Source organism: Delphinus delphis, chromosome 2, assembly GCF_949987515.2.
Source record: "Delphinus delphis chromosome 2, mDelDel1.2, whole genome shotgun sequence".
NCBI classification, from domain to species: Eukaryota; Metazoa; Chordata; class Mammalia; order Artiodactyla; family Delphinidae; genus Delphinus; species Delphinus delphis.
The window spans coordinates 22,619,790-22,643,890 of record NC_082684.1 but is presented as its reverse complement, the minus strand read 5'-3'; the positions used below and the strand labels follow the sequence as shown (position 1 = coordinate 22,643,890).

The following is a 24,101-nucleotide window of genomic DNA, read 5'->3' as shown; positions in this document are numbered from 1 at the left end:
CAGACTCATCAAGAAAAAAAGGGAGAAGACTCAAATCAACAGAATTAGAAATGAAAAAGGAGAAGAAACAACTGACACTGCAGAAACACAAAGGATCATGAGAGATTACTACAAGCAACTCTATGCCAATAAAATGGACAACCTAGAAGAAATGGACAAATTCTTAGAAAAGTACAACCTTCTGAGACTGAACCAAGAAGAAACAGAAAATATAAACAGACCAAACAGAAGCACTGAAATTAAGACTGTGATTAAAAATCTTCCAACGAACAAAAGCCCAGGACCAGATGGCTTTCACAGGCAAATTCTATCAAACATTTAGTGAAGAGCTAACACCTATCCTTCTCAAACTCTTCCAAAATATAGCAGAGGGAGGAAAACTCCCCAACTCATTCTACAAGGCCACCATCACCCTGATACCAAAACCAGACAAAGATACTACAAAATAAGAAAATTACAGACCAATATCACACATGAATATAGATGCAAAAATCCTCAAAAAAAATTAGCAAACAGAATCCAACAACATATTAAAAGGATCATACACCATGAGCAAGTGGGATTTATCCCAGGGATGCAAGGATTCTTCAATATATGCAAATCAATCAATGTGATACACCATATTAACAAACTGAAGAATAAAAACCATATGATCATCTCAATAGATGCAGGAAAAGCTTTTGACAAAATTCAACACCCATTTATGATAAAAACTCTCCAGAAAGTGGGCATAGACGGAACCTAATTCAACATAATGAAGGCCATATACGACAAACCCACAGCAAACATCATTCTCAATGGTGAAAAACTGAAAGCATTCCCTCTAAGATCAGGAACACGACAAGGATGTCCACTCTCACCGCTATTATTCAACATAGTTTTGGAAGTGCTAGCCATGGCAATCAGAGAAGAAAAAGAAATAAAAGGGATACAAATTAGAAAAGAAGAAGTAAACCTGTCACTGTTTACAGATGACATGATACTATACATAGAGAATCCTAAAGATGCCACCAGAAAACTACTACAGCTAATCAATGAATCTGGTAAAGTTGCAGGATACAAAATTAATGCACAGAAATCTCTTGCATTCCTACACACTAATGATGAAAAATCTGAAAGTGAAATTAAGGAAACACTCCCATTTACCACTGCAACAAAAAGAATAAAATACCTAGGAATAAACCTTCCTAGGGAGACAAAAGACCTGTATGCAGAAAACTATAAGACACTGATGAAAGAAATTAAAGATGATACCAACAGATGGAGAGATATGCCATGTTCTTGAATTGGAAGAATCAATATTGTGAAAATGACTATACTACCCAAAGCAATCTACAGATTCAATGCAATCCCTATCAAACTACCAATGGCATTTTTTATGGAACTAGAACAAAAAATCTTAAAATTTGTATGGAGACACAAAAGACCCCGAATAGCCAAAGCAGTCTTGAGGGAAAAAACAGAGCTGGAGGAATCAGACTCCCTGACTTCAGACTATACTACAAAGCTACAGTAATCAAGACAATATGGTACTGGCACAAAAACAGAAACATAGATCAATGGAACAAGATAAAAAGCCCAGAGGTAAACCCACGCACCTATGGTCAACTAATCTATGACAAAGGAGGCAAGGATATACAATGGAGAAAAGACAGTCTCTTCAACAAGTGGTGCTGGGAAAACTGGACAGTTACATGTAAAAGAATGAAATTAGAATCCTCCCTAACACCATACACAAAAATAAACTCAAAATGGATTAGAGACCTAAATGTAAGTCTGGACACTATAAAACTCTTGGAGGAAAACGGAGGAAGAGCACTCTTTGACATAAATCACAGCAAGATCTTTTTTGATCCACCTCCTAGAGTAATGGAAATAAAAACAAAAATAAACAAATGGGACCTAGTGAAACTTCAAAGCTTTTGCCCAGCAAAGGAAACTATAAACATGACAAAAAGACAACCCTCAGAATGGGAGAAAGTATTTGCAAACGAATCAACAAAGGATTAATCTCCAAAATATATAAACAGCTCGTGCAGCTCAATATTAAAAAAAACAAGCAACCCAAGCCAAAAATGGGCAGAAGACCTAAATAGACAGTTCTCCAAAGAAGACATACAGATGGCCAAGAAGCACATGAAAAGCTGCTCAACATCACTAATTATTAGAGAAATGCAAATCAAAACGACAATTAGGTATCACCTCACACCAGTCAGAATGGGCTTCATCAGAAAATCTACAAACAACAAATGCTGGAGAGGGTGTGGAGAAAAGGGAACCCTCTTGCACTGTTGGTGGGAATGTAAACTGATACAGCCACTATGGAGAACAGTATGGAGGTTCCTTAAAAAACTAAAATAGAATTACCATATGATCCAGCAATCCCACTACTGGGCATATACCCAGAGAAAACCACAATTCAAAAAGACACATGTATCCCAGTGTTCACAGAAGCACTACCTACAATAGCCAGGTCATGGAAGCAACCTAAATGCCCATCGACAGACAAACGGATAAAGAAGTTGTGGTACATATATACAATGGAATATTACTCAGCCATAAAAAGGAACGAAATTGGGTCATTTGTTGAGACATGTATGGATCTAGAGACTGTCATACAGAGTGAAGTCAGTCAGAAAGAGAAAAACAAATATCGTATATTAATGCATATATGTGGAACGTAGAAAAATGGTACAGATGAACCAGTTTGCAGGGCAGAAATTGAGACCCCGATGTAGAGACAAACGTATGGACACCAAGGGAGGAAAGCCGTGGGGGTGTGGGGGTGGGGGTGTGATGAATTGGACGATTGGGATTGACATGTATACACTGATGTGTATAAAATTGATGACTAATAAGAACCTGCTGTATAAAAAAATAAATAAAATTCAAAACTTTTTTAAATAAATAAATAAAAATAATAGAAGTTCTTGTCTTCCCTAGAGCAGAATGGCTGATCCCATTTCCTAGGAAATGTCTTATATTTTAAAAGAGAAATGCTAATTTCAATTAGGCAATGGATATTTAACATGGAGAAATTTTTTTAACAGTTGAACACTGATTAAAATGGATTAACGAAAATTCAATATCCATTCACGATAAAAACTCTTACCAAAGTAGGTATAGGGGGAACATATCTCATAATAATGAAAGCTATTTATGACAAACCCACAGCCAACATAATACTCAACAGTGAAGAGCTGAAAGCCTTCCCACTAAAATCTGGAACACGACAAGGATGCCCTCTCACCACTCCTATTCAACATAGTATTGGAAGTCCTAGCCACAGCAGCCAGACAAGAAAAGGAAATAAAAGGTATCCAAATTGGAAGGGAAGAGGTAAAATTGTCATTATATGCAGATGACATGATACTATATACAGAAAACCCTAAAGACTCAACACAAAAACTACTAGAACTGATAAACGAATTCAGCAAGGTAGCAGGATACAAGGTTAGCATACAGAAATCTGTTGCATTTCTTTGCACTCACAATGAAATATCAGAAAAGGCATGTAAACAAACAGTCCCTAACAATCCCTTTTAAAATTGCATCCAAAAACAAGAAAAAGTACTTAGGAATAAACCTGACCAAAGAGGTTTTGAAAGACTTTTATGCTGAGAACTATAAAACATTGATAAAAGAAACTGAAGATGACTCAAAGAAATGGAAAGATATCCCATGCTCTTAGATTGGAAGAATTAATATAGTTAAAATGGTAATACAGCCCAAAGCAATCTACAGATTTAATGCAAACCCCATCAAAATACCCATGACATTTTTCACAGAACTACAACAAATAATCCTAAAATTTATATGGAACCATAAAAGACACAGAATTGCCAAAGTATCCTGAGGAAAAAGAACAAAGGTCAAGGCATAACCCTCCCAAACTTCAGACAATACTACAAAAAGCTACAGTAATCCAAACAGCATGGTATTGGCACAAAAACAGACATATAGATCAATGGAACAGGATAGAGAGCTCAGAAATAAACCCACATACCGACGGTCAATTAATCTACAACAAAGGAGGCAAGAATACATGATGGAGAAAAGACAGTCTCTTCAGCAAGTGGTGTTGGGAAAGCTGGAAAGTCGCATGTAAATCAATGAAGTTAGAACACTCCCTCACATCATACACAAAAATAAACTCAAAATGGCTTAAAGACTTAAGACATGACACCATAAAACTCCTAGAAGAGAACGTAGGCAAACATTCTCCAACATAAATCGTAGCAATGTTTTCTTAGGTCAGTCTCCCATGGCAATAGAAATAAAAGCAAAAAGAAACAAATGGGACCTAATCAAATTTATAAGCTTTTGCACAGCAAAGGAAACCATAAACAAAATGAAAAGACAACCTACAGAATGGGAGAAAATATTTGCAAACAATGCGACAAAGGATTAATTTCCAAAATAAACAAACAGCTCATACAACTCAATAACAACAACAAAAAAAACTATCCAATCAAAAAATGGGCAGAACACCTAAATAGACATTTCTCCAAAGAAGACATACAGACGGTCAATAGGCATATGAAAAGTTGCTCAACATCACTAATTATTAGAGAGATGAAAATCAAAGCTGCACCTCACACCAGTCAGAATGGCCATCATTAAAAAGTCTGCAAATAATAAATGCTAATGAGGGTGTGAAGAAAAAGGAACACTCCTACACTGTTGGTGGGAAAGTAAACTGGTGCAGCACTATGGAAAAAGGTATGGATGTTCCTTAAGAAACTAAAGATAGAATTGCCATAAGATCCAGCAATCCCACTCCTGGGCATATCCAGAAAAAACTCTAATTCAAAAAGATGCATGCACCCCAATGTTCACAGCAGCAGTATTTACAATAGCCAAGACATGGAAGCAACCTAAATGTCCATCAACAGATGAATGGATAAAGAAGATGTGGTATATACATATATACAATGGAATACTACTCAGCCATAAAAAATGAAATAACGCCATTTGCAGCAACATTGGATGAACCTAGAGATTATAATACTAAGTGAAGTAAGTCAGAAAGAGGAAGACAAATATCACATGATATCACTTATATGTGGAAACTAAAATATGATACAAATGAACTTATTTACAAAACAGACTCACAGACATAGAAAACTATGGTTACCAAAGGGGAAAGGGGGTAGGTGAGGGATAAATTAGGAATTTGAGATTAGCAGATACAAGCTATTATATATAAAGTAGATAAACAAGGTCCTACTCTATAGCACAGGGAACTATATTCAATATCCTATAATAAACCATAATGGAAAAGAATATTAAAATATATATGCATGTGTGTATAACTGAATCACTTTGCTGTACACCAGAAACTAACACATTGTAAATCAACTATACCTCAATAAAATAATAATTATAATAACAATAATTTGAAAATGGATTAGCCTGTTACAGGCTGTTGAAAAAAAATAGCAGGTTCTACATCAAGAGAACTTGCATGAGCTGGAGCACAGTCTCCAAAAGAAAGAAACAAACAAATCACTCTCCAGGGTCCCTCCCTAAACAGAACACACAATAATTAAAATTTTTAAAATAGAGGATAATACTATCATGTACTTAGAGGACTTAAAGAATACAAATAGAAAGATTCAGATAAATCACATGATAGTTGGCACATTACATACACTCATTTTTAGGTATGCCCATTTTACTGCTATATTTCATAACAGTAAGTATTTTAATGCTAAGAAAGCAATTTTCACTGAGCAGCCCATCAGATTCACTTGTTGTGAGAAATACTCTTTCTGAGTTGCACATCTTCCCATAGATTACAGCAGGTGCCCCCCCAGGTTACTTACAGGTGGTAGGGTGGAAATCATTGCTCTATCGAGGGAGTGTAAATATAAGGCAATGAGTGACATCCCCCTCTGGCATGCTGGGAGCAGAAATCATTGAGAGGCAACTACTTTAATAGAACAAGAATTTGAGGAATCTAAGGGGAAGACTCTAGACCAGACAAGGAACAGCCTAAAGTAAAAGGAAAGAATCTTATTTTCCTGTGTCCTATTTTAAATGAGTGGCTTTCCAGTCTAGGTACTTACAACTCAGACGGGAAAGAAATACCTGTTGAGCTTATCTACTTCCCATGTATAAAACTACTCCCCCAGAGCTCAGCATTATTCAATTCTAGGCCTACCAATTCTAGGAGAACACACTCTGTGTTTTAAAAGCTTACCTGTACAGAAGTTTCACTTAATACATAGTTCTATTTCCCAATTGCTCAATTCAAGGGAAATTCGTCTAATATTCAACCTGACAAAGTAGGTTTTTCTCTGCTACTAGTTAATAATGTTTTTATTTTTTTACTAATAAATTAAAGAGCAAAGAATTAACTCCCATTATTAAGGTAGTTAAATCTAAAACATTTCATGAGCTACCCAAATATATAAAATCTATGGCCCCATCTGCAAATATACCATAAATCATAAAAATTTGGTAGATACAAGAAAGTCCAAGTTTATTTTCTAAATGAAAGTAGTAAAAAAACCTTATGAGAGAAAATATGTTCCCTGTGCTCAAGCAATTAGCTTCCGATTAAAAGCAAATGATGACTATACTTCTGCTTTGTAAAAAGAAAATAACAAATAATCAATTAAACTTGGGGCTTATGTGACAACTCAGTACAGCACAGATATATATAAAACTATCATTATAGCACACATGTAATACTAATCTTATTAGAGTGTATACTCATAATTAGAAACATGAAGGAATAAATTTCTTTGGTTTTCTAAGAGTTTACAGAGGATGAGTTAGCAAATTCCAAAAGAAGGAAATAAGAGACAGAATTAGCAAAATATTAATAAAAAAAATATTCATTTTAGGGAATTCCCTGGTAGTCCAGTGGTTAGGACTCCATGCTCTCACTGCCAAGGGCCCGGGGTTCAATCCCTAGTCAGGGAACTAAAATCGCACAAGCCATGTGGCACAGCCAAAAAAAAAAAAAGTAAAGCTTTCAAATTCAATAGAATCTAATCTATATAGACTAGCTGGCAAGCCATCTGACAAGCTAAATTTAAACTATAAAATAATAAAGCAGTTGAAAAGCTAAAGCTATTCACAGTGGTTACGTCCTTTATCTCACATCCATACTCCTCAACAACTAAATTTCCAAAAAGGTGGGTAAGAGTAAATGCAAACATATGTAAACATTCTTACGTGTTCTATAGCCCCCGCCTGTCCATTACTATATTCTCGATACTGTCCAAGCATCTGGTCAACTTGCCGCAGGTTCCGACTAGTGTCCTAAAGAAAGAAAGTGGACTTTATTAATTGCTCCAAACAATGTTTTCCCCAATCAATCTTAGCGGCATATCAAACAGCTAGGTCACCCATTTGCAAAAGGTACAATTTATATAATAATTAAGTTGGGTAATATACTTCATAAATATCAAATAAATCTTATTAACAGCACTGACAGAGAAACTCAAATCCATCTGCAATTTACTTGTGTGAAATCTGAAGCACAAAATTTCAATCCTTATCCAAGGTTCCATAATAAGTTGGCAACAAAACCATAAATTGGAAAAGAATCCTCATCGTCAATTTGTGCACCTCAACTAATTCAGACCCTCTTTATATAAGAGAAATCCTGAGAAAAATCTAGTCGATTGTGTTCATGACAAGCAAATCATTAGGATCAATGTTATTTCAGTTATTACTTTACCTCAAGGACTCCATTAAGAGAAAAGAAAACAAAGTATCCTTTAACTTTTAGCTATAAAATTTGTTTGTAATTACAGTAAAAATGGTTTCCACCTAAATATGCTAGGTTTCACCTGAGAGGTAAATGGAGGCATTTCTTTCAAAAATATATACTTACTAATATGTTTCAGTAGTGGGAAAGTACAAGAATTTGTACTGCAAGAATCCAATATTATGTTAATTTAAATAAGTTTAGAAAGAAAAAGGCTCCGGAGTTTTAAATCAAATTATGGTTTCTCCACCAGAAATTAGCCTCTTCTTATCTAAGCATACTAACCCAAAGCAATTGAAAGCCAAAATCCATGTTTATCCAGGCAAAACGGAAGTAAGAGATTAAAGAGTAGGAAAAAAAGTCTGAGTTTTCTTTTTGCCCTTCCTCCACCTCTTTTCCAAAGCCCTTTCCTATGGAGGGAATGTAAACTGCTGCCACTCAAACTTCCAAACACTGTCAAAAATTAGCCTCTAAATAAAAATGGCATCTCAGTATCATTCATCCATGAATAATTTACCTACCCAAAATATGAACAACTTCTCTAAAGGCAAATGTCCACAAGAAGGTAAACTATGGTAATAATTCCTATTGGTTTCACTCCCACAGTATTTTATTTGGAAATACTGCCTTATCCCAAAACATTTCCACAACCTATCATATATTTCAAATATATCTTTACTGACTGTGTTAGGCAGAATAATGCCCCCAAAGATGTCCAAGTCCTAATCCCTCGAACCTATGTATACGTTTCCTTATATGGCAAAAGGGATTTTGCAGCTATGATTAAGTTAAGGACCTTGAGATGAGGAGATTATCCTGGATTATTGGGTGGACTCAATCACAAGCATCCTTAAAAGTGGAAGAGGGAAGCAGAAGAGTAGTCAGAGTGATATGATGTAAGAAGTACTCAACCCACCCTTCCTGGCTTTGAAGAGGAAGGAAGGGGCTACAAAACAAGGAATGTGGGCAGCCTCTAGAAGCTGGAAAAGGAACAGATATTTCCCTAGGACCTCCAAAAAGGAATACAGCCCTACTGACATCCTGCTTTTAGTCCAATGAAACCAGGGTCAGATTCTGACCTACAGAACTGTAAGAAAATAAATTTCTGGGCTTTTTAGACATTAGTTTTGTGCAAATTTGTTACTGTGGCATAAAAAACTAATACACCGACTGAAACCATTTCTTAGCTCAACCTAGTTAAAATCTATTACATGCAACCATTGCTAAACTAACCTGTAAAGTACTTGTTATAGTGTTGACCTTCTCAGTGACATCCACAGTAGGTCGATTTTGAGTTTCCCTGTGTATTGAACTGGCAGCCCATCGACCCAATCGGTCATGAGAGCGGAAGTGGTCTGAATCGTTGGAGGATCCTGCCATTGAGGTGCAAAAATCCTTAAAAATAAATCCAGGTCAAGGTCAATCAAATGGTAAAGAGCACAGAAATAAGAGATTAATTTAACTATTTACTTTTTGATCTTTTAAAGTATTTATTACATTAGCCCTTTGCCACATCATAATTTCTAACACATAGCTTGAAAACACAAGTCATTTCCACATGTAATTCTCCCTCCTTTGTTTTTTCTGGTTTATGAGCAATTCCTCAGACATTTACAACTCCAAATAATAATAATCACTTAGTTTTGTGCAATGCTCCTAAATTTTATAAGCTCTTTCACATACAGTATCTCACATAACTCTACCAACAACATTGTAAGGTATATGAGACACATAGATTGGTATCTCTACAATGAAGAAGAAAAAAAAACACAGATATTCTCTAAGGCTAAAACCTGCAGGTCTCAATATTAGTCTGATGTCCATTCTTTTTTCTTTAATTTATTTATTTTATATTTTTGGCTGCATTGGGTCTTTGTTGCTGCGCACAGGCTTTCTCTAGTTGCAGCGAGCGGGACCTACTCTTTGTTGCGGTGTGCAGGCTTCTCATTGAGGTGGCTTCTCTTGTTGCAGAGCATGGGCTCTAGGTGCACAGGCTTCAGTAGCTGTGGTGCACAGGCTCAGTGGTTGTGGCTCACGGGCTGTAGAGCACAGGCTCAGTAGTTGTGGAGCGCAGGCTTAGTTGCTCCGCGGCATATAGGATCTTCCCCGACCATGGCTCGAACCCACGTCCCCTTCATAGGCAGGTGGATTCTTAACCACTGCACTGCCAGGGAAGCCCTAGTCTGATGTCCATTCTACTAAGCTATGAGAACATGTGCATCTTTAAACAAAAATACAACACACAGAGAATGACCTAAAATAAAAGAATTCCATTCACTGTACAGTGAACACTCTCATACACCTTAATTTAAAATATAGTAGAATTGAACAAATGCAGTAGTAGAGGTACAAACTCTACAATAACAAGTGTGTGAGAAGATGGAGTCTTCAACATCTCCACCAAAACAGAAAGCCAAACATCCTGAATATAATGTCATCAGTAGAAAAGTCTCTAAATATGCTTTCCTCCCATCCTTACCTCGATTTTCAATCTAATGCAAAAGAAAATTATTTCATGCAAGACGATCTCAAAAGTTTCAGAATACCTTTTATAGAAATTGAAGAAATGAAATATATTTATAACAAAGAAGCATCAGAGAAAATTCAATTATCAAAAGTGAAAGATTGTGTATTCCAATAATTTCATTTTCTGCTTAATAGAAGGTTAACATAATCTTTATTTTAACATTAATTGTTATAATCTTCCTAAAATCTATATGGCCAGTTTTCTGGCCTTTGAAATAGAGTATGATGAAACCTCTCTTTAATAATCAAGAATATTCTGAAATTTTTAGATCTTTATTCTGAATGCATCTGGGAAGTACATGACCATACATCTAAAGCCAAGATAAAGGGAATTTGCTAAATATGTATAGATTCTCGAGCATTTAATGAAAGTAGTCATGTTTTTAAAATATTAAATAAAATAAAACTAAATAAAAAGATAAGCAAGGAAGCTTGCTGTGAGTTTAGGTTTTTCAAAGTGAAATACAGTCTGTCCTTGTAGCACCAGGAAAAGAGTCAACGGAACATCCAACTTCTTCAAACTGGCTGAGACAGGGCTAGCAAACACCTGTCACACTCGAGCCTCTCCTCTGCCCAGGTCTCTCAACTTCCTTCCTCACCTCTCTTCTCTGGTTCTCGCCCCCTTCCCCTGTCTAGAAGTACAAAGGTACAGTGCCCACGATGTAGCTCTCTAACATCAAAAAACATGAACAAGAAACAGGCTGAAGCAACTGTTGGCTATGATTTTGGAGGATCACAACTGTTTAAATCCGAAAGAATAAACTTAAGAAGAAATCTTAAATGTAAAGTTCACCTTTATACTTAGGAAATCACGGGTGTGTGTGTGTGTGTGTGTGTGTGTGTGTGTGTGTGTGTGTGTGTCTGCACACCTGTGCGCACTCATGTGAGCACACCCATAAATCTATGTATGCCACATGACCTAAAATCGTTTGCTCTATGTAAATGTACTTTCCAACATTTTCCATTAGTGAAAACAGGAAAAATCAACATTTTCTGAGAGCCTGCTACAACGCTAAGTACTATATAGATGCTCACACAATCCAACTTAATTCTCATAATAACTTATTAAAATGGGCAGTTAACCCCTAATCTATCGAGGATGCTGAGGGGGAGCTGTTAAGTAACAAGTCCAACACCATATAATGATTTTAAGTAGCAGACCAAGGATGCAGACCCAGGATTCAGCCAGGCTTCTCTACCTTCAGTATTCTTTTCATTCTACTTTGCTCTGCTGTCCCCTAAACACTACTTACGAACAATCTTAACAGTTAGTAAAAATCATTACAGGCAGCAGCAGGCCATGGTTCACATGTTGTCTACAGCCTCTTCAACCCCCTCTCATTTCATTTAAGCATAAAAATATCAAAATGAGGGAGGCTGGGAATCAAGTAGCAATATGAAATCTGTATTAGGCACCAGGAAAAAAACTAAGTGACATATCTATGCTGCATATAATAAAGAGCCTTAAAAACAAATCAAATCATTGGCCTCAGAGTAAAGGGGTTTTTATTTCCTGTTCCTTCTACTTCTTGTATAATGGAAAATAATAATTATGCCTGGATCTGTCAAAGTTTTGTATCTAAAAGTATAATGAATATCATTTTAATAAGTCAAAATTCTGGAAACTAAATTGGAGTTAGGATACCACGCAGAATAAAAAGGTAACATTGGAAACCAGATGTTAACTATAATGGCTACTGGTGAGAGCAGGAAACAAGATAACCATCTATGAGACAACCTGATTTTTTTGAGTACCAAACTTTTAATAATAATCAGTTATCTACACACAACTTCAATGGATATAAATGGTGTATCAGACTCATCTAATGAGCAGACAGTCTGAGTTTCAATTTGACTACAAACAGTGATAACTGAAAATTTTATGGTTATTTTTTAAAATTTGAGAAAATATTTAAAATATAAAATAGTAGAGACTAATATAACAAGCATGCATGTATCTACTACCTAGAATGTTATTATTATTCTTTTCTATTTCTGTCTTCTTTATTCTATTTCTATCACCTTATTTCCCTATTATTTTAAAGAATATATTCTTAATATTGTTATTTCCCCTTCTGACATGTGTGCTTCTAATATTTTTAATAAAATATTTAGAACGCTATAAATAAAGTCTTAGTACCCTCTCACACTACCCTCCACCCAGTACTACTCCTGCCCCACCTCCCCTGGGATAACTACCAGAATGATTTTGTGTTTAACTTTCCACACCACACTTCTATACTTTTACCGCAGGTATATGTACCTTGCAGTCTTTCTTAATGGAAAACACATTATAATCAGTTGATAAATATTAACAAGTAAAGACATGGGATATATGAATTTAAAACAGAAAATCTTAGCAGCATTACACAAAATTAACAACAGCATTAACTAAATTATTTGTAATTGTCACATTAAAAAAGAAAAACCTCTCACCCCTATTAAGGATTACATACTTTTAATAAGAAAAAAATCACACTCTCCAGAATGAATTTCACTATTTCACACAAAAGTCTTCAGCTTTTAATTTCAATTACTTTGAGCAATAAAAGATTTTCAAACTCCTGCATCTGATGGAACTCCTGTAGAAATATCAAGATTTTAAGGTGAGATATATCTGAGAATTTTGCATGGTTTTTTTTAATAGCTTATGAAACATTCACTTTTATAGCATATGAAAGGACTTCAATTACGTGTCATAAGGGTTGAAGGACTTTAAAGACATTAAAGAATCTGATTATAATAAAAAATAGAAATTAGATTAGTATTTTACTGTTGATAAAAACTTAGCACTTTCTAAAACTATTACTGACAATTCAAAAGGTCAAACACGCCTCTCATAGGTAACAGAGAGAGCACCTGACCCTAAACGTCACAAAGCAGAAGGCAGATATGGTGGCAGAGGTCCAATCTTACCAAAAGATGCCAGTCAGCCAACACCTCCACTCCCCAGACATGGAGTTGATGGAGGAAAAGAGAAACAAATGAGAAAGGATTGGCCACTAGAGTTGGCCCATGAAGATAGTTCCCAAGAGCTCCTTAAGATAACTAAGAAGAGAAGCACAAAACAGTAAGCGCCAATTATACACTCTTCACTGACCATTAAGAATGTACTATTTTATACTACAAGTAAAAAATTAATTTTAAAAAAGTACTGTTTACCCTAATATCAGTGGCATTAATGAAAATAAGATTTTCAGGCCTCTGAAAATCTTCCCCCCAGTGAAATTGTGCCCAAAGTATTAGATTCATTCCATGTTGATAAAAGCATACTGAGCAGTAACATAAAAAAAAACAAATATGCATGGCCATGCAAAACTGTTCTATCTAAAACCTAAGAAATATAAATTATCAGTGAGATGCTTTTCTAGCCCATTAACTTGTTTTCCTTTAAATAATTATGTCTATGTTAGCCAGGTTGTAGGGGAAGGAACACTCCTAACCTCTCCTACTGGATACGTGTAAGTTGATATAAGTTGTCTGTTATGTCAGCAGTTTGTACATTTAACCTACCAACTACACTTCCAAAATTTCCCCTAACAAAATCATCTGAAATACATACAGAAATTTATATATAAGGATATTTACTGAGAAGTGATAATACAGGGAAAATAAAAACAACTTATATTTCAAATTATAAGAGAATGGTTAAAACACAGTACATACAGGTAGTAGAACAGTACACAGACATTAAAACCCTGTTTCTGGAGACATTAAACAGCAATGCAAGGGATAAAAGTATGAATCCCAATTTTGTAATAAACGTTGTATGATGTCTGTATGTGAATGCAAATTACCCATATACCAATTTAGAGGAGCAGGAAAGGACAATGACAAAAGGGGAAGAAAATAAAACTATACGTATTTACCATGTAGAGTTTACAGCCGATTTCTATTTTTTAAACATTCCTATCCTTCCTGAATTTTCTACAATGATTGACTAATCAGAAAGAAAAATATATAGTTAAAAGAAAGAAAAACAAATATAAAGATCCCCTTCAGAGATAGCAGGTTAATAACAAGTTGACAACCTGGAAAATGTGTTTAAATAAAAGCTATACATTCAGAACCCCCTTTTTCCTAGCAGCTGTTTCCTTTTCCTTCCTGGCAACTTACCTGACCATTCTTCCTAGTCTCCTAACATCTATCTAGGTAGGGTCATGTCACCAGTTCTCACCAATGAGCTAAAGAATTAGGATTTCAATGACAATCTCTAATGTTTCATACTGAAGAGTACTGGCTGGCCAAAGAAACCATTTATCATGAGTTTGTGAGCTAAAAGAATGATTTTTTTTTAATCATGTATGATTCTTTCTTTGCAATTTTGTTGAACGACAGTCATTAGATTCAAAAAATGATTCTCTTAAACATCCTAAATACTGGAATGAACTTAAAAATTGAAGGACTATGTGAAAATATATTAATGTGTACTGGCATGGCTTATGCAATCAAATTCTGCTTTGGAAAACAAATTTAAAGTGGTTCATGAATGATATTTAATCATTACTACAATTTGAATTCCAAAGAAGAATTATTAAGACTAGTAGAAAAACACCTAGTATGCTCAAGAAAAATCTTCATCATTATTTTTAAAGAGTTAAAAGAAAAAAGTTCAGTTGGATTAGAAATGCATTCTTATTACCATAAGAAATTTCAGCATGATGTTTGTTGACAAAAGAAAAGAATTGCTAAATTTGAAGAATGATTAAAGAACTCTTAAAGAACAATTTAAAGAAACTGAATCACCTAAATCCTGGTTAAATGTGAGAAAGGCATTTCCTTTAACTGGAGGAAAAGCAGTAAATACTCTCTGCAGCTTACTACCACCTACTGGTACAACAAAATTTACCATTGATGGGAAAGCAGTACTATTTACATTGTCTGCTTTTCAGATGCTGAGCTTCTTCCAAGACTCTGGAGAGGACTAAGATGGGTGACCTTGGGTGAAAGTCTCCAGAGACTTAGAGAAAGCTCTGGGTCTGAAAACAGATGGTACAATTCTTAGAATAGTTTATTTAGCTGCTCCCAACACATTAGTATTTAAAGGCATAAATATTGTTGTTTCTGCCTTAATGAACCTTATAACGAAGACATACGGCCACCAGAGCAAGTAATGAATCCTTCATCAATTCTCTCCCACTGAGGATCTATCCATCAAAAACAAATGCCCATATGCAAACCTGAACACTGCAAGAGAAGAAAACTGCATTCAGCCCTGTAATTTCAACCCTTTAATAAGAGAACTTGCAGTGAGTCTTTACAAACTTTCAAGTCCACCTCCTTTTTTATTTGACCTAAAGAGCCATCAGATTGTCTTCATTATAATGATGCACATTTGTATGTATGAGAGCTGTAATTTATTGATTCTCAAGCCTCTTTTCCTCAGAGCCAGTTTAAAACAATTAGGATTTGCAAGCTGGTCCATAAAAGATAAGCAACCAGCATCAGGGGTGATGTGTCACAAAGGCTGACTAGTGCATGTTAAAGAGGTGATTGCCTCTGTGGCCTCCAAGTGCCTCAAACGTCCCTGTCCAAGGCAGCTGTCCTCAAAGAACATATTCAAGGTAATGATGCTGATATTTAAAGGAGGTCAGGGGAGCTAGGGAGTGTATTTTAAGCCTAATCACTAACCAAGTTCAAAATTTTTAATACATTTCTCACTGTTTCAATAGCTGTAGGACGTGTGATTGCCTCATCCTTCAAGAGAAAAAGTTAACAAACCAGCAGAGATTACCATGTACAAACAATTATCACCAGTATCTGTCTTCTTTATGTCAGTCCTCCTCTGTAACTTAATCTCCTCAAACCCTTTTGGTAAATTCATATAAGATCAAAGTTAGATTGGAAGAATCAATACTGTCAAAATGACTGTACTACCCAAGGCAATCTACAGATTCAATACAATCCCTATCAAATTACCAATGGCATTTTTCACAGAACTAGAACAAAAAATTTTTTAATTTATATGGAGACACAAAAGACCCCAAATAACCAAAGCTATCCTGAGAAAGAAAAATGGAGCTGGAGGAATCCAACTCCCTGGCTTCAGACAATACTATAAAGCTACAGTAATCAAAACAGTATGGTACCGGCACAAAAACAGAAATACAAATCAATGGAACAGGACAGAAAGTCCAGAAATAAACTCACACACCAATGGTCAATTAATCTACAACAAAGGAGGCAAGAATATACAATGGAGGAAAGACATTCTCTTCAATAAGTGGTGCTGGGAAAACTAGACAGCTACACATAAAAGAATGAAATGAGAACATTCTCTAACACCATACAAAAAAATAAACTCAAAATGGATCAAAGACCTAAATGTAAGGCTGGACACTATAGAACTCTTAGAGGAAAACATAGGCAGAACACTCTTTGACATAAATCGCAACAATATCTTTTTTGATCGACATCCTAGAGCAGGGGTCCCCAACCCCCAGACAGTCCATGGCCTGTTAGGAACCAGGCCACACAGCAGGAGGTGAGCGTCGGGTGAGTGAGCAAATCTTCGTCTGTATTTACGGCCACTCCCCATCGCTCACATTACTGCCTGGGCTCCGCCTCCTGTCAGATCAGCAGCAGCATTAGATTCTCATAGGAGCGTGAACCCTACTGTGAACTGCGCATGTGTGGGATCTAGATTGCACACTCCTTATGAAAATCTAATGCCTGATGATCTGAGGTGGAGCTGAGGCAGTGATGCTAGCACTGGGGAACAGCTGCAAATACAGATTATCATTAGCAGAGAGGTTTGACTGCATGGAGACCATAACAAATCAATTGTTTGCAGACTCATATCAAAACCCTATCAGTGAGTGGCAAGTGAATACAAGCTCAGGGCTCCCACTGATTCTGCATTATGGTGAGTTGTATAATTATTTCATTATATATTACAATGTAATAATAATAGAAATAAAGTGCAAATTAATGTAATGAGCTTGAATCATCCTGAAACCATCCCCCCTGCCCTGGTCCATAGAAAAATTGTCTTCCATGAAACCGGTCCCTGGTGCCAAAAAGGTTGGGACTGCTGTCCTAGGGTAATGAAAATAAGAACAAAAATAGACAAATGGGGCCTAATTAAACTTAAAAGCATCTACACAGCAAAAGAAAGCATAAACAAAATGAAAAGACAGCCCACAGAATAGGAGAAAATATTTTCAAACAAAAAGACCAACAAGGGGTTAATCTCCAAAATATACAAATGGCTCATGCAGCTCTATGTCAAAAAAACAAACAACCCAATTAAAAAATGGGCAGAAGATCTAAATAGACATTTCTCCAAAGGAGACATACAGAGGGCCAAAAAGCACACAAAAAGATGCTCAACATCACTAATTATCAGAGAAATGCAAATCAAAATGACAATTAGGTATCACCTCACACAGGTCAGGATGGCTATCATCAAAAAGTCTACAAACAACAAATGCTGGAGACGATGTGGAGAAAAGGGGACCCTCTTGCACTGTTGGTGGGAATGTAAATTGGCACAACCGCTATGGAGAACAGTATGGAGGTTCCTTAAAAAACTAAAAATAGAACTACCTATGATCAAGCAATCCCATTTCTGGGCATATCCAAAGAAAACCATAATCCGAAAGAATACATGCATCCCAATGTTCACTGCAGCACTATTTACAAAAGCCAAGACATGGAAGCAACTGAAATGTCCATCACCAGAGGAATGGATAAAGAAGATGTGGTACATATATACAATGGAATTTTACTCGGCCATAAAAAAGAATGAAATAATGCCATTTTCAGCAATGTGGATGGACCTAGAGATTATCATTCTAGGTGAAGTAAGTCAGACAGAGAAAGACAAATATATGATATCACTCATATGTGGCATCAAATTTTTTAAAAAAAGATACAAATGACCTTATTTACAAAACAGAAACAGACTTATAGATATTGAAAACAAACTATGGTTACCAAAGGGGAAACATGGCAGGGAGGGATAAGTCAGGAGCTTGAGATGAACACACACACACACACACACACACACACACACACATACACACACACAACTATATATAAGACAGATAACCAACAAGGACCTACTGTATAGCACAGGGAACTTGACTCAATATTCTGTGATAACCTATATGAGAATCTAAAAAAGAATGAATATATGTATATGTATAACTGGCTCACTTTGCTGTACACCGGAAACTAACACAACATTGTAAATCAACTATACTCCAGTAAAACTAAAATCGAAAATAGAATATTTAAGAGTAACTGGGATTGGGAGAGCTTTTTTAGAGAAAAGTGGTCAGGACAGGGGTCTCATAATCAGAGAACTTAATGATGAGAAGGAACCAGTCACACGGACATGTGGGGGGAACCGAATTCTAGACAGGCGGAAGAGCAAATGCAGAGCACATGAAGTAGGAAGGAGTTTGGCAGGTTTGAGAAACAGCAAAAGGCAGGAGCACAGAGAGCAAGGAGTAAGGTGGCATGGGATGAAGTCTGAGAAGCAGGCTAGGGACAGCACATGGAGAGCTTCAAGGCTGAGAGAAGTGTGGATTTTGTTCCAGTCCTCATGTAAGTTCTACGAGGGGAGGCATTTACTCTACGTATTCACTGTTGACACCACAAGGCCCAGAACTCTAACACACCTGGCACTCGGAGGAGATCCGCTGGACTGAGAGTGAATCAAGAACACCAAACGTCAAGTCATCAACTGCCCACAACCCAAGGCCAGCTGCATGTGGCGGGGACATTTTCCAAGGTGACAGAGTGGTTGAGATCTCATGCCAAATCTTTAGCTTAAGACTGCTTGGGCTACTCAACAGCATCAATTACCACCTATACGAGGACGCATAAGAGGGAGCTAATTATAATGTGTCTTGCCCTGCTACTGAATAATTAAATGTTTTATTGTAATGTTACAATTTGAATTTATTATCTTTTGTTGGGGAATAAAATTAAACATAATGAGGACTGCTAGTCTCCTCACAAAAAAAGATCCAAGTCAACTGTCCAGTCCAGTAGCTAGTTCTCAGTTAAGCCAGGAGATAATATAAGCCACAGGAACAGAATCAAAGAGGTACAACAGATTCATGCATTCGTCATTTACTGAATCGTCACTACATCAAAAATGAAAGATGAAAGTAAGTAAGTCACAGTCCATGATGGGAGAGAAAGACTTGTAAAAGTTCTATATATGGTGAACTAAGTAACAGGACAAAATGCCAGGGGAGTCAGGTTAGGATCTTTCCACCCATCTGGAAGGATGAGAAGAAGTTTGACAGATGGATGAGACAAAGAAACGAGATTCAGTTAAAAACCATCTGTCTCACAGGAACTAGAGAAGAGACAAATAAGCAGAGCTCTCCCATCCTTCCACCAGGGCATGGCTATAAAACTATCTCCGGATATTCCTAAATATCCCCTGGGCAGGAATGGGTGGGTGAGTGGGTGAGTAAAATCATTCCCAGTTGAGATCTGATTTACAGAATTAAGTATATATGTATACTAACATACATATAGTATATTCCAAATACACTAGATTTGATTTTTTATTGTATGTTCCACTTATTCCTGTTGTTGCCATCCATTTCCTCTCTTCGTCTCTCCTCCTTCCTCCCTCCCTCCCTTCCTCTATCTCTCTCACACACACATACCTCTACTCCATGGATGATGCCAGGAGGACTCAGCCCCCGGGCTCCATTTTGCTCCCCTTGCTGGAGTTAAGAGGGCAGAGTCACATGGACCAGGACCCATCAAGCAGGGGGCAGGGGCATTTCTGGAAAAGGCTATGTGGCATACAAAATGACTGTTTACTCAGACATGGAGATAAAACTAGTAGCTGCTTGATTATATATCTGCCAGTTGTTAAAAATTAGTGCAGTTTTAAAAGAAAATAAAGTTACTTAACAACTCTTTCCCTGTCTCACAGATATTTTAGACTCTTACACCTACACATACTTCTAAAATAAATGAGGCAGTTTAAAAAATTAAATTAAAACATGTCAAGATAAAAAACAATAAACAAAAGCCCAAGAGAAAAAAAAAACAGAAATGGATGCTAACAAACAGAAGATGGATATCTTACTTGTAGTTAAGCCCTAGAATTGTACTCTCTCTATTTGCTGACAGATAAAAAATAAATACAAACTACACTATTCCCGAAACAGCAGACAATAATGCAGCCCTCTAGGGGTACAGCCAACCCCTAATAATTGTCCAAACTGTTCCAGATTGGGCAAGAGATCAGCCTGGGCAAAGACAGAGCTAGGATCCCCGAGTTTCTAACACCATTCTGTTTAAATCAGAGGATGAAAAGTGGAGAACTATAGACCAAATCCACCCAACCAATATGTATTTTTAAATAACACTCATTGTGTTACCTTAAAACCTTAATTTAAAAACAAAGAGACTTCACATAAAAAATCTAATTTCCAGTTTTTCTAGAAAAATCCAAAGATCTGGCAACACTGGGGGTGAATTTTCCCATGGCGACACAGACGTAAATAGTGGCTGCCCTGGAGTTTGTCATGTACCTTCCTCTTGCCCTTTGCCCTTTGCAGTCCCCACTGGGCCTGCTTCAGCAGTGTGTTACCCAATTAGCAGTTGAGTTTGTAACCCTATTTTGGATAAAGAACCAAGACAAAGGAAGGTTATCAGCCTCATTCTCCAGTTAAAAATGAGCAATTCAGCTGTGAAGAATTAATCAATGTTAAATGCTCGAAAGATAATGCTTTCCTCTACAGACCAGAAGGGAAATATTGAGTAATACAGCTTCGATATTAGCCATGCCTATACACTGTAAAACCAGAACAAGATACAAGCATTGAGCATAAGGACTTGATTTTCAGCAAACTACTTAGAATGTTTTCACACTATTGTATATAGAAGAAATTAAATGCAGAACAGTGTTGTACCTTGCATAATCTGGCTCCAATTCTTCACCCCTCCCAAGATGCACTGCCCTCCCACCATAGGTAGAGTTACCCCCTGTCTCTGAGCTCAGCTATTTGACCTACTTTGGCCAATTGGATTTTCGCTGACATGGCACAAGCAGATGCTTGAAATGGGATTACGCACTGGAACCTACTACCCCACAACTCTTCCATCACCATGAGGACATGCCCACACTATCCCACCAGAAGGTGTGGGAAACGTGGTTGCCCCAGTGGCTTCCAGCTTGGATCAGCAGACCAGACAGCTGAGCTCAAACAAATGAGTCTAGCCAAGATAAGCAGACAAAGTGTACTGTTGTATACCGGCAAGGTTTTATTTATTATGCAGTAAAGGCCAACTGATATATATAGGTTACTAGTAAGTCATTTGATTTGGTTCAGAAGATGGTTAATTTCCTGACGTTTCCTCTCGAGCCTGCTCTCCTTGAGAAAACAGGTTGGTTTCAGCCTCTTCTAACCGTAGAAGCAAAAAAGGACAGGTTCATACTAGGATGCACAAAATAAGCATTAACAATTGATATAACAAGTGACAGGCCACCAATTTTTGAGAAAGTAATCATAAATATCAGTTGGAGCTATTTATTTGTTCCCTGTAACGTTAAGGTTTTCAAAAGAAACATACGGGCTTCCCTGGTGGTGCAGTGGTCGAGAGTCCGCCTGCCGATGCAGGGGACACGGGTTTGTGCCCCGGTCTGGGAAGATCCCACATACCGCAGAGCGGCTGGGCCCGTGAGCCATGGCCACTGAGCCTGCGCGTCAGGAGCCTGTGCTCCACAATGGGAGAGGCCACAACAGTGAGAGGCCCGCATACTGCAAAAAAAAAAAAAAAAAAAAAAGAAAAGAAACATACTATTTCTTAAGTGTATTATAAAGCTTATTTGTTTTCTTCCTATTAGTTTTTCAAGTAGAAACAGAAACTCCTCTTGACTTTCCTAGTGAACAAAACAACATTAAAAATTTTAAGAAAGGGAAATATTTCTTATTGCTATTTATACCTTAAATTTGCATATTACTTTATAGCTTACAAAGAATTTTCATTAGCATTTTCTCTTTTGATCTCCACCTGAATCCTATAAAGTTGGTATAATTACAACCCTTTACTTTTGTTGCTAAAGGAAAACAAAGTTTTAAGTAAAATACTTATCCATGATTGCTTTGATAAAGTTACAACAACAGAACTGGAACCTAGATCTTGTGTCTCTAAGCCAGTGCCTTTTCCACAGCATTCTTAGATGCAAAAGAACTGTGTAAATTCCAAATACATTGTCCAATCACTGAAATGTCTGGGGGTTCTTTTGTCCTTCCCTACCATATTTCTTATGATCCATTCCCCCCACTATACACACACAACCAATGCATTTAAGGCCAAACTATTCCATATGTACCCATTTACTCAGAACTAAAGGTTTATATAATGAATACAGTATAAGATAATAAAGTATTAATACTATGTAAATCTGCTATACATCCAATTTTCTACAGGTATTTTAAGATGAGTTTTAAATAATCCTGTCTCGTATTAGGAATATTTACAACCTCTTTCAAGCCGAAAAGCATTCCCTTTTTTTTTTTCCAGAAATCATATCCTAAAGCCTTAAACTTAAAAAAAAAAGTATTATGAATATTTTTCCTCCACTCTTTTTCAAATCCCATATTTCTTTCTTCCCCCACTCTTCTTTTACTTTATATCTTTAGATCTCCCTTTAACTCTTCTATAATAATGAACTGGAACACTTTTTTTCTGTACTTACAAATATGATTACTCAAGAGTTTGGTATTTTTTATTCTTAATTTTTAAAGTGGGTAAAAAGAATGATGTATATATTCTTTCCAAGATATAACAGAAACTTCTAATTTTTTTTAAAAGGTGATTGGCATACTTTGTACCATGAACTGTTTCCTTTAATATTTTTAAATGTATACATAAAAATTTTAAAGATATAGAATTAGAAAGGAATCCAACTATAATAAAATACAGCTCAATATCATATAAAACGAGTTACATTGAAACACTGAATTACTGCAAGTACATGGATGTAAACTCCACTTAAGAACCTCAATTTTAAAAACTTTCAAAAAACAAAAGTTGAAATAATAATGCTGAATAGCTAATGCTCTAACATTACAGCTTGCTCTATGACAATAAGCCTACAAAGTACCATTGTCATCATGATATGTAGAGAAGAGGCTTAAAGAAGCTAGGTGAGGTACCCAAGGTTACACAGCTTCCAACAGCAGAGCCGAGTCGTGAGCCTTTCTTCAAGGCCCAGATTCCTAACCATGTATGTATCCCTTCTCATTACCACCAGCGCCATTCATAATTCAGGACTTTTCTTAACTCATTAGTAGCCACTATAATGGTTTCTCTGAGTCTTTTTCTGTCCATTCCAACCTTCACTGACACTCCACTGCCCATGTGATTGAGTCTAGGTTCTTGAATCAGGAATTCAAGACCCTAATCAAGCCACCCTTCTCTTAACGAAAGAATCATAGAAAATATAAGGCCTACATTTAGCTATTACACCAGCTATTCTCCTACCACTTCCATCCCTCACTAATGCCATTAGGTCTGACTGAAATGCCGTCTGCTGTCGACCATTGCCACCTATATAAATTCCACCCATCTTTCCAGGTAAAGGTCAAATAATACAATCTCAGCGAAGCCTTCCATCTCCAGCCAGAAGTGATCTTTTCTCTGTCTGCATACTTATAGTTCTCTACTTATAGCAAGACAATAATTAAACATGTCCATAGTATGTAATTATTCCTGCCACAGAATCTTTTTCAATTTCTCAAATATGTTATGCTCATCTCACCATTATACCTATGCTGGATTCACCACCTAGAACATTCTTTTCACTCCTTTTCCTTTGGCTAACTCTTACTTGTCCTTCAAGTCTCAGTTCAGAGGAAAC

General features: G+C 36.5%; 1 protein-coding gene across 1 annotated transcript in view; it reads right to left on the bottom strand.

The window, feature by feature from the left end:
- CEP128 (centrosomal protein 128) overlaps positions 1 to 24,101 on the bottom strand; it is a 435,188-nt gene that overhangs the window by 405,916 nt on the left and 5,171 nt on the right. Inside the window, exons 2-3 of the mRNA XM_060003365.1 lie at positions 8,960 to 9,121; positions 7,189 to 7,275 (exon numbers count right to left, since the gene is read on the bottom strand). Of these exons, the coding sequence (XP_059859348.1) occupies positions 7,189 to 7,275; positions 8,960 to 9,106 (234 nt within the window). The 5' untranslated portion in view covers positions 9,107 to 9,121. The remainder of the gene's footprint in view (positions 1 to 7,188; positions 7,276 to 8,959; positions 9,122 to 24,101) is intronic.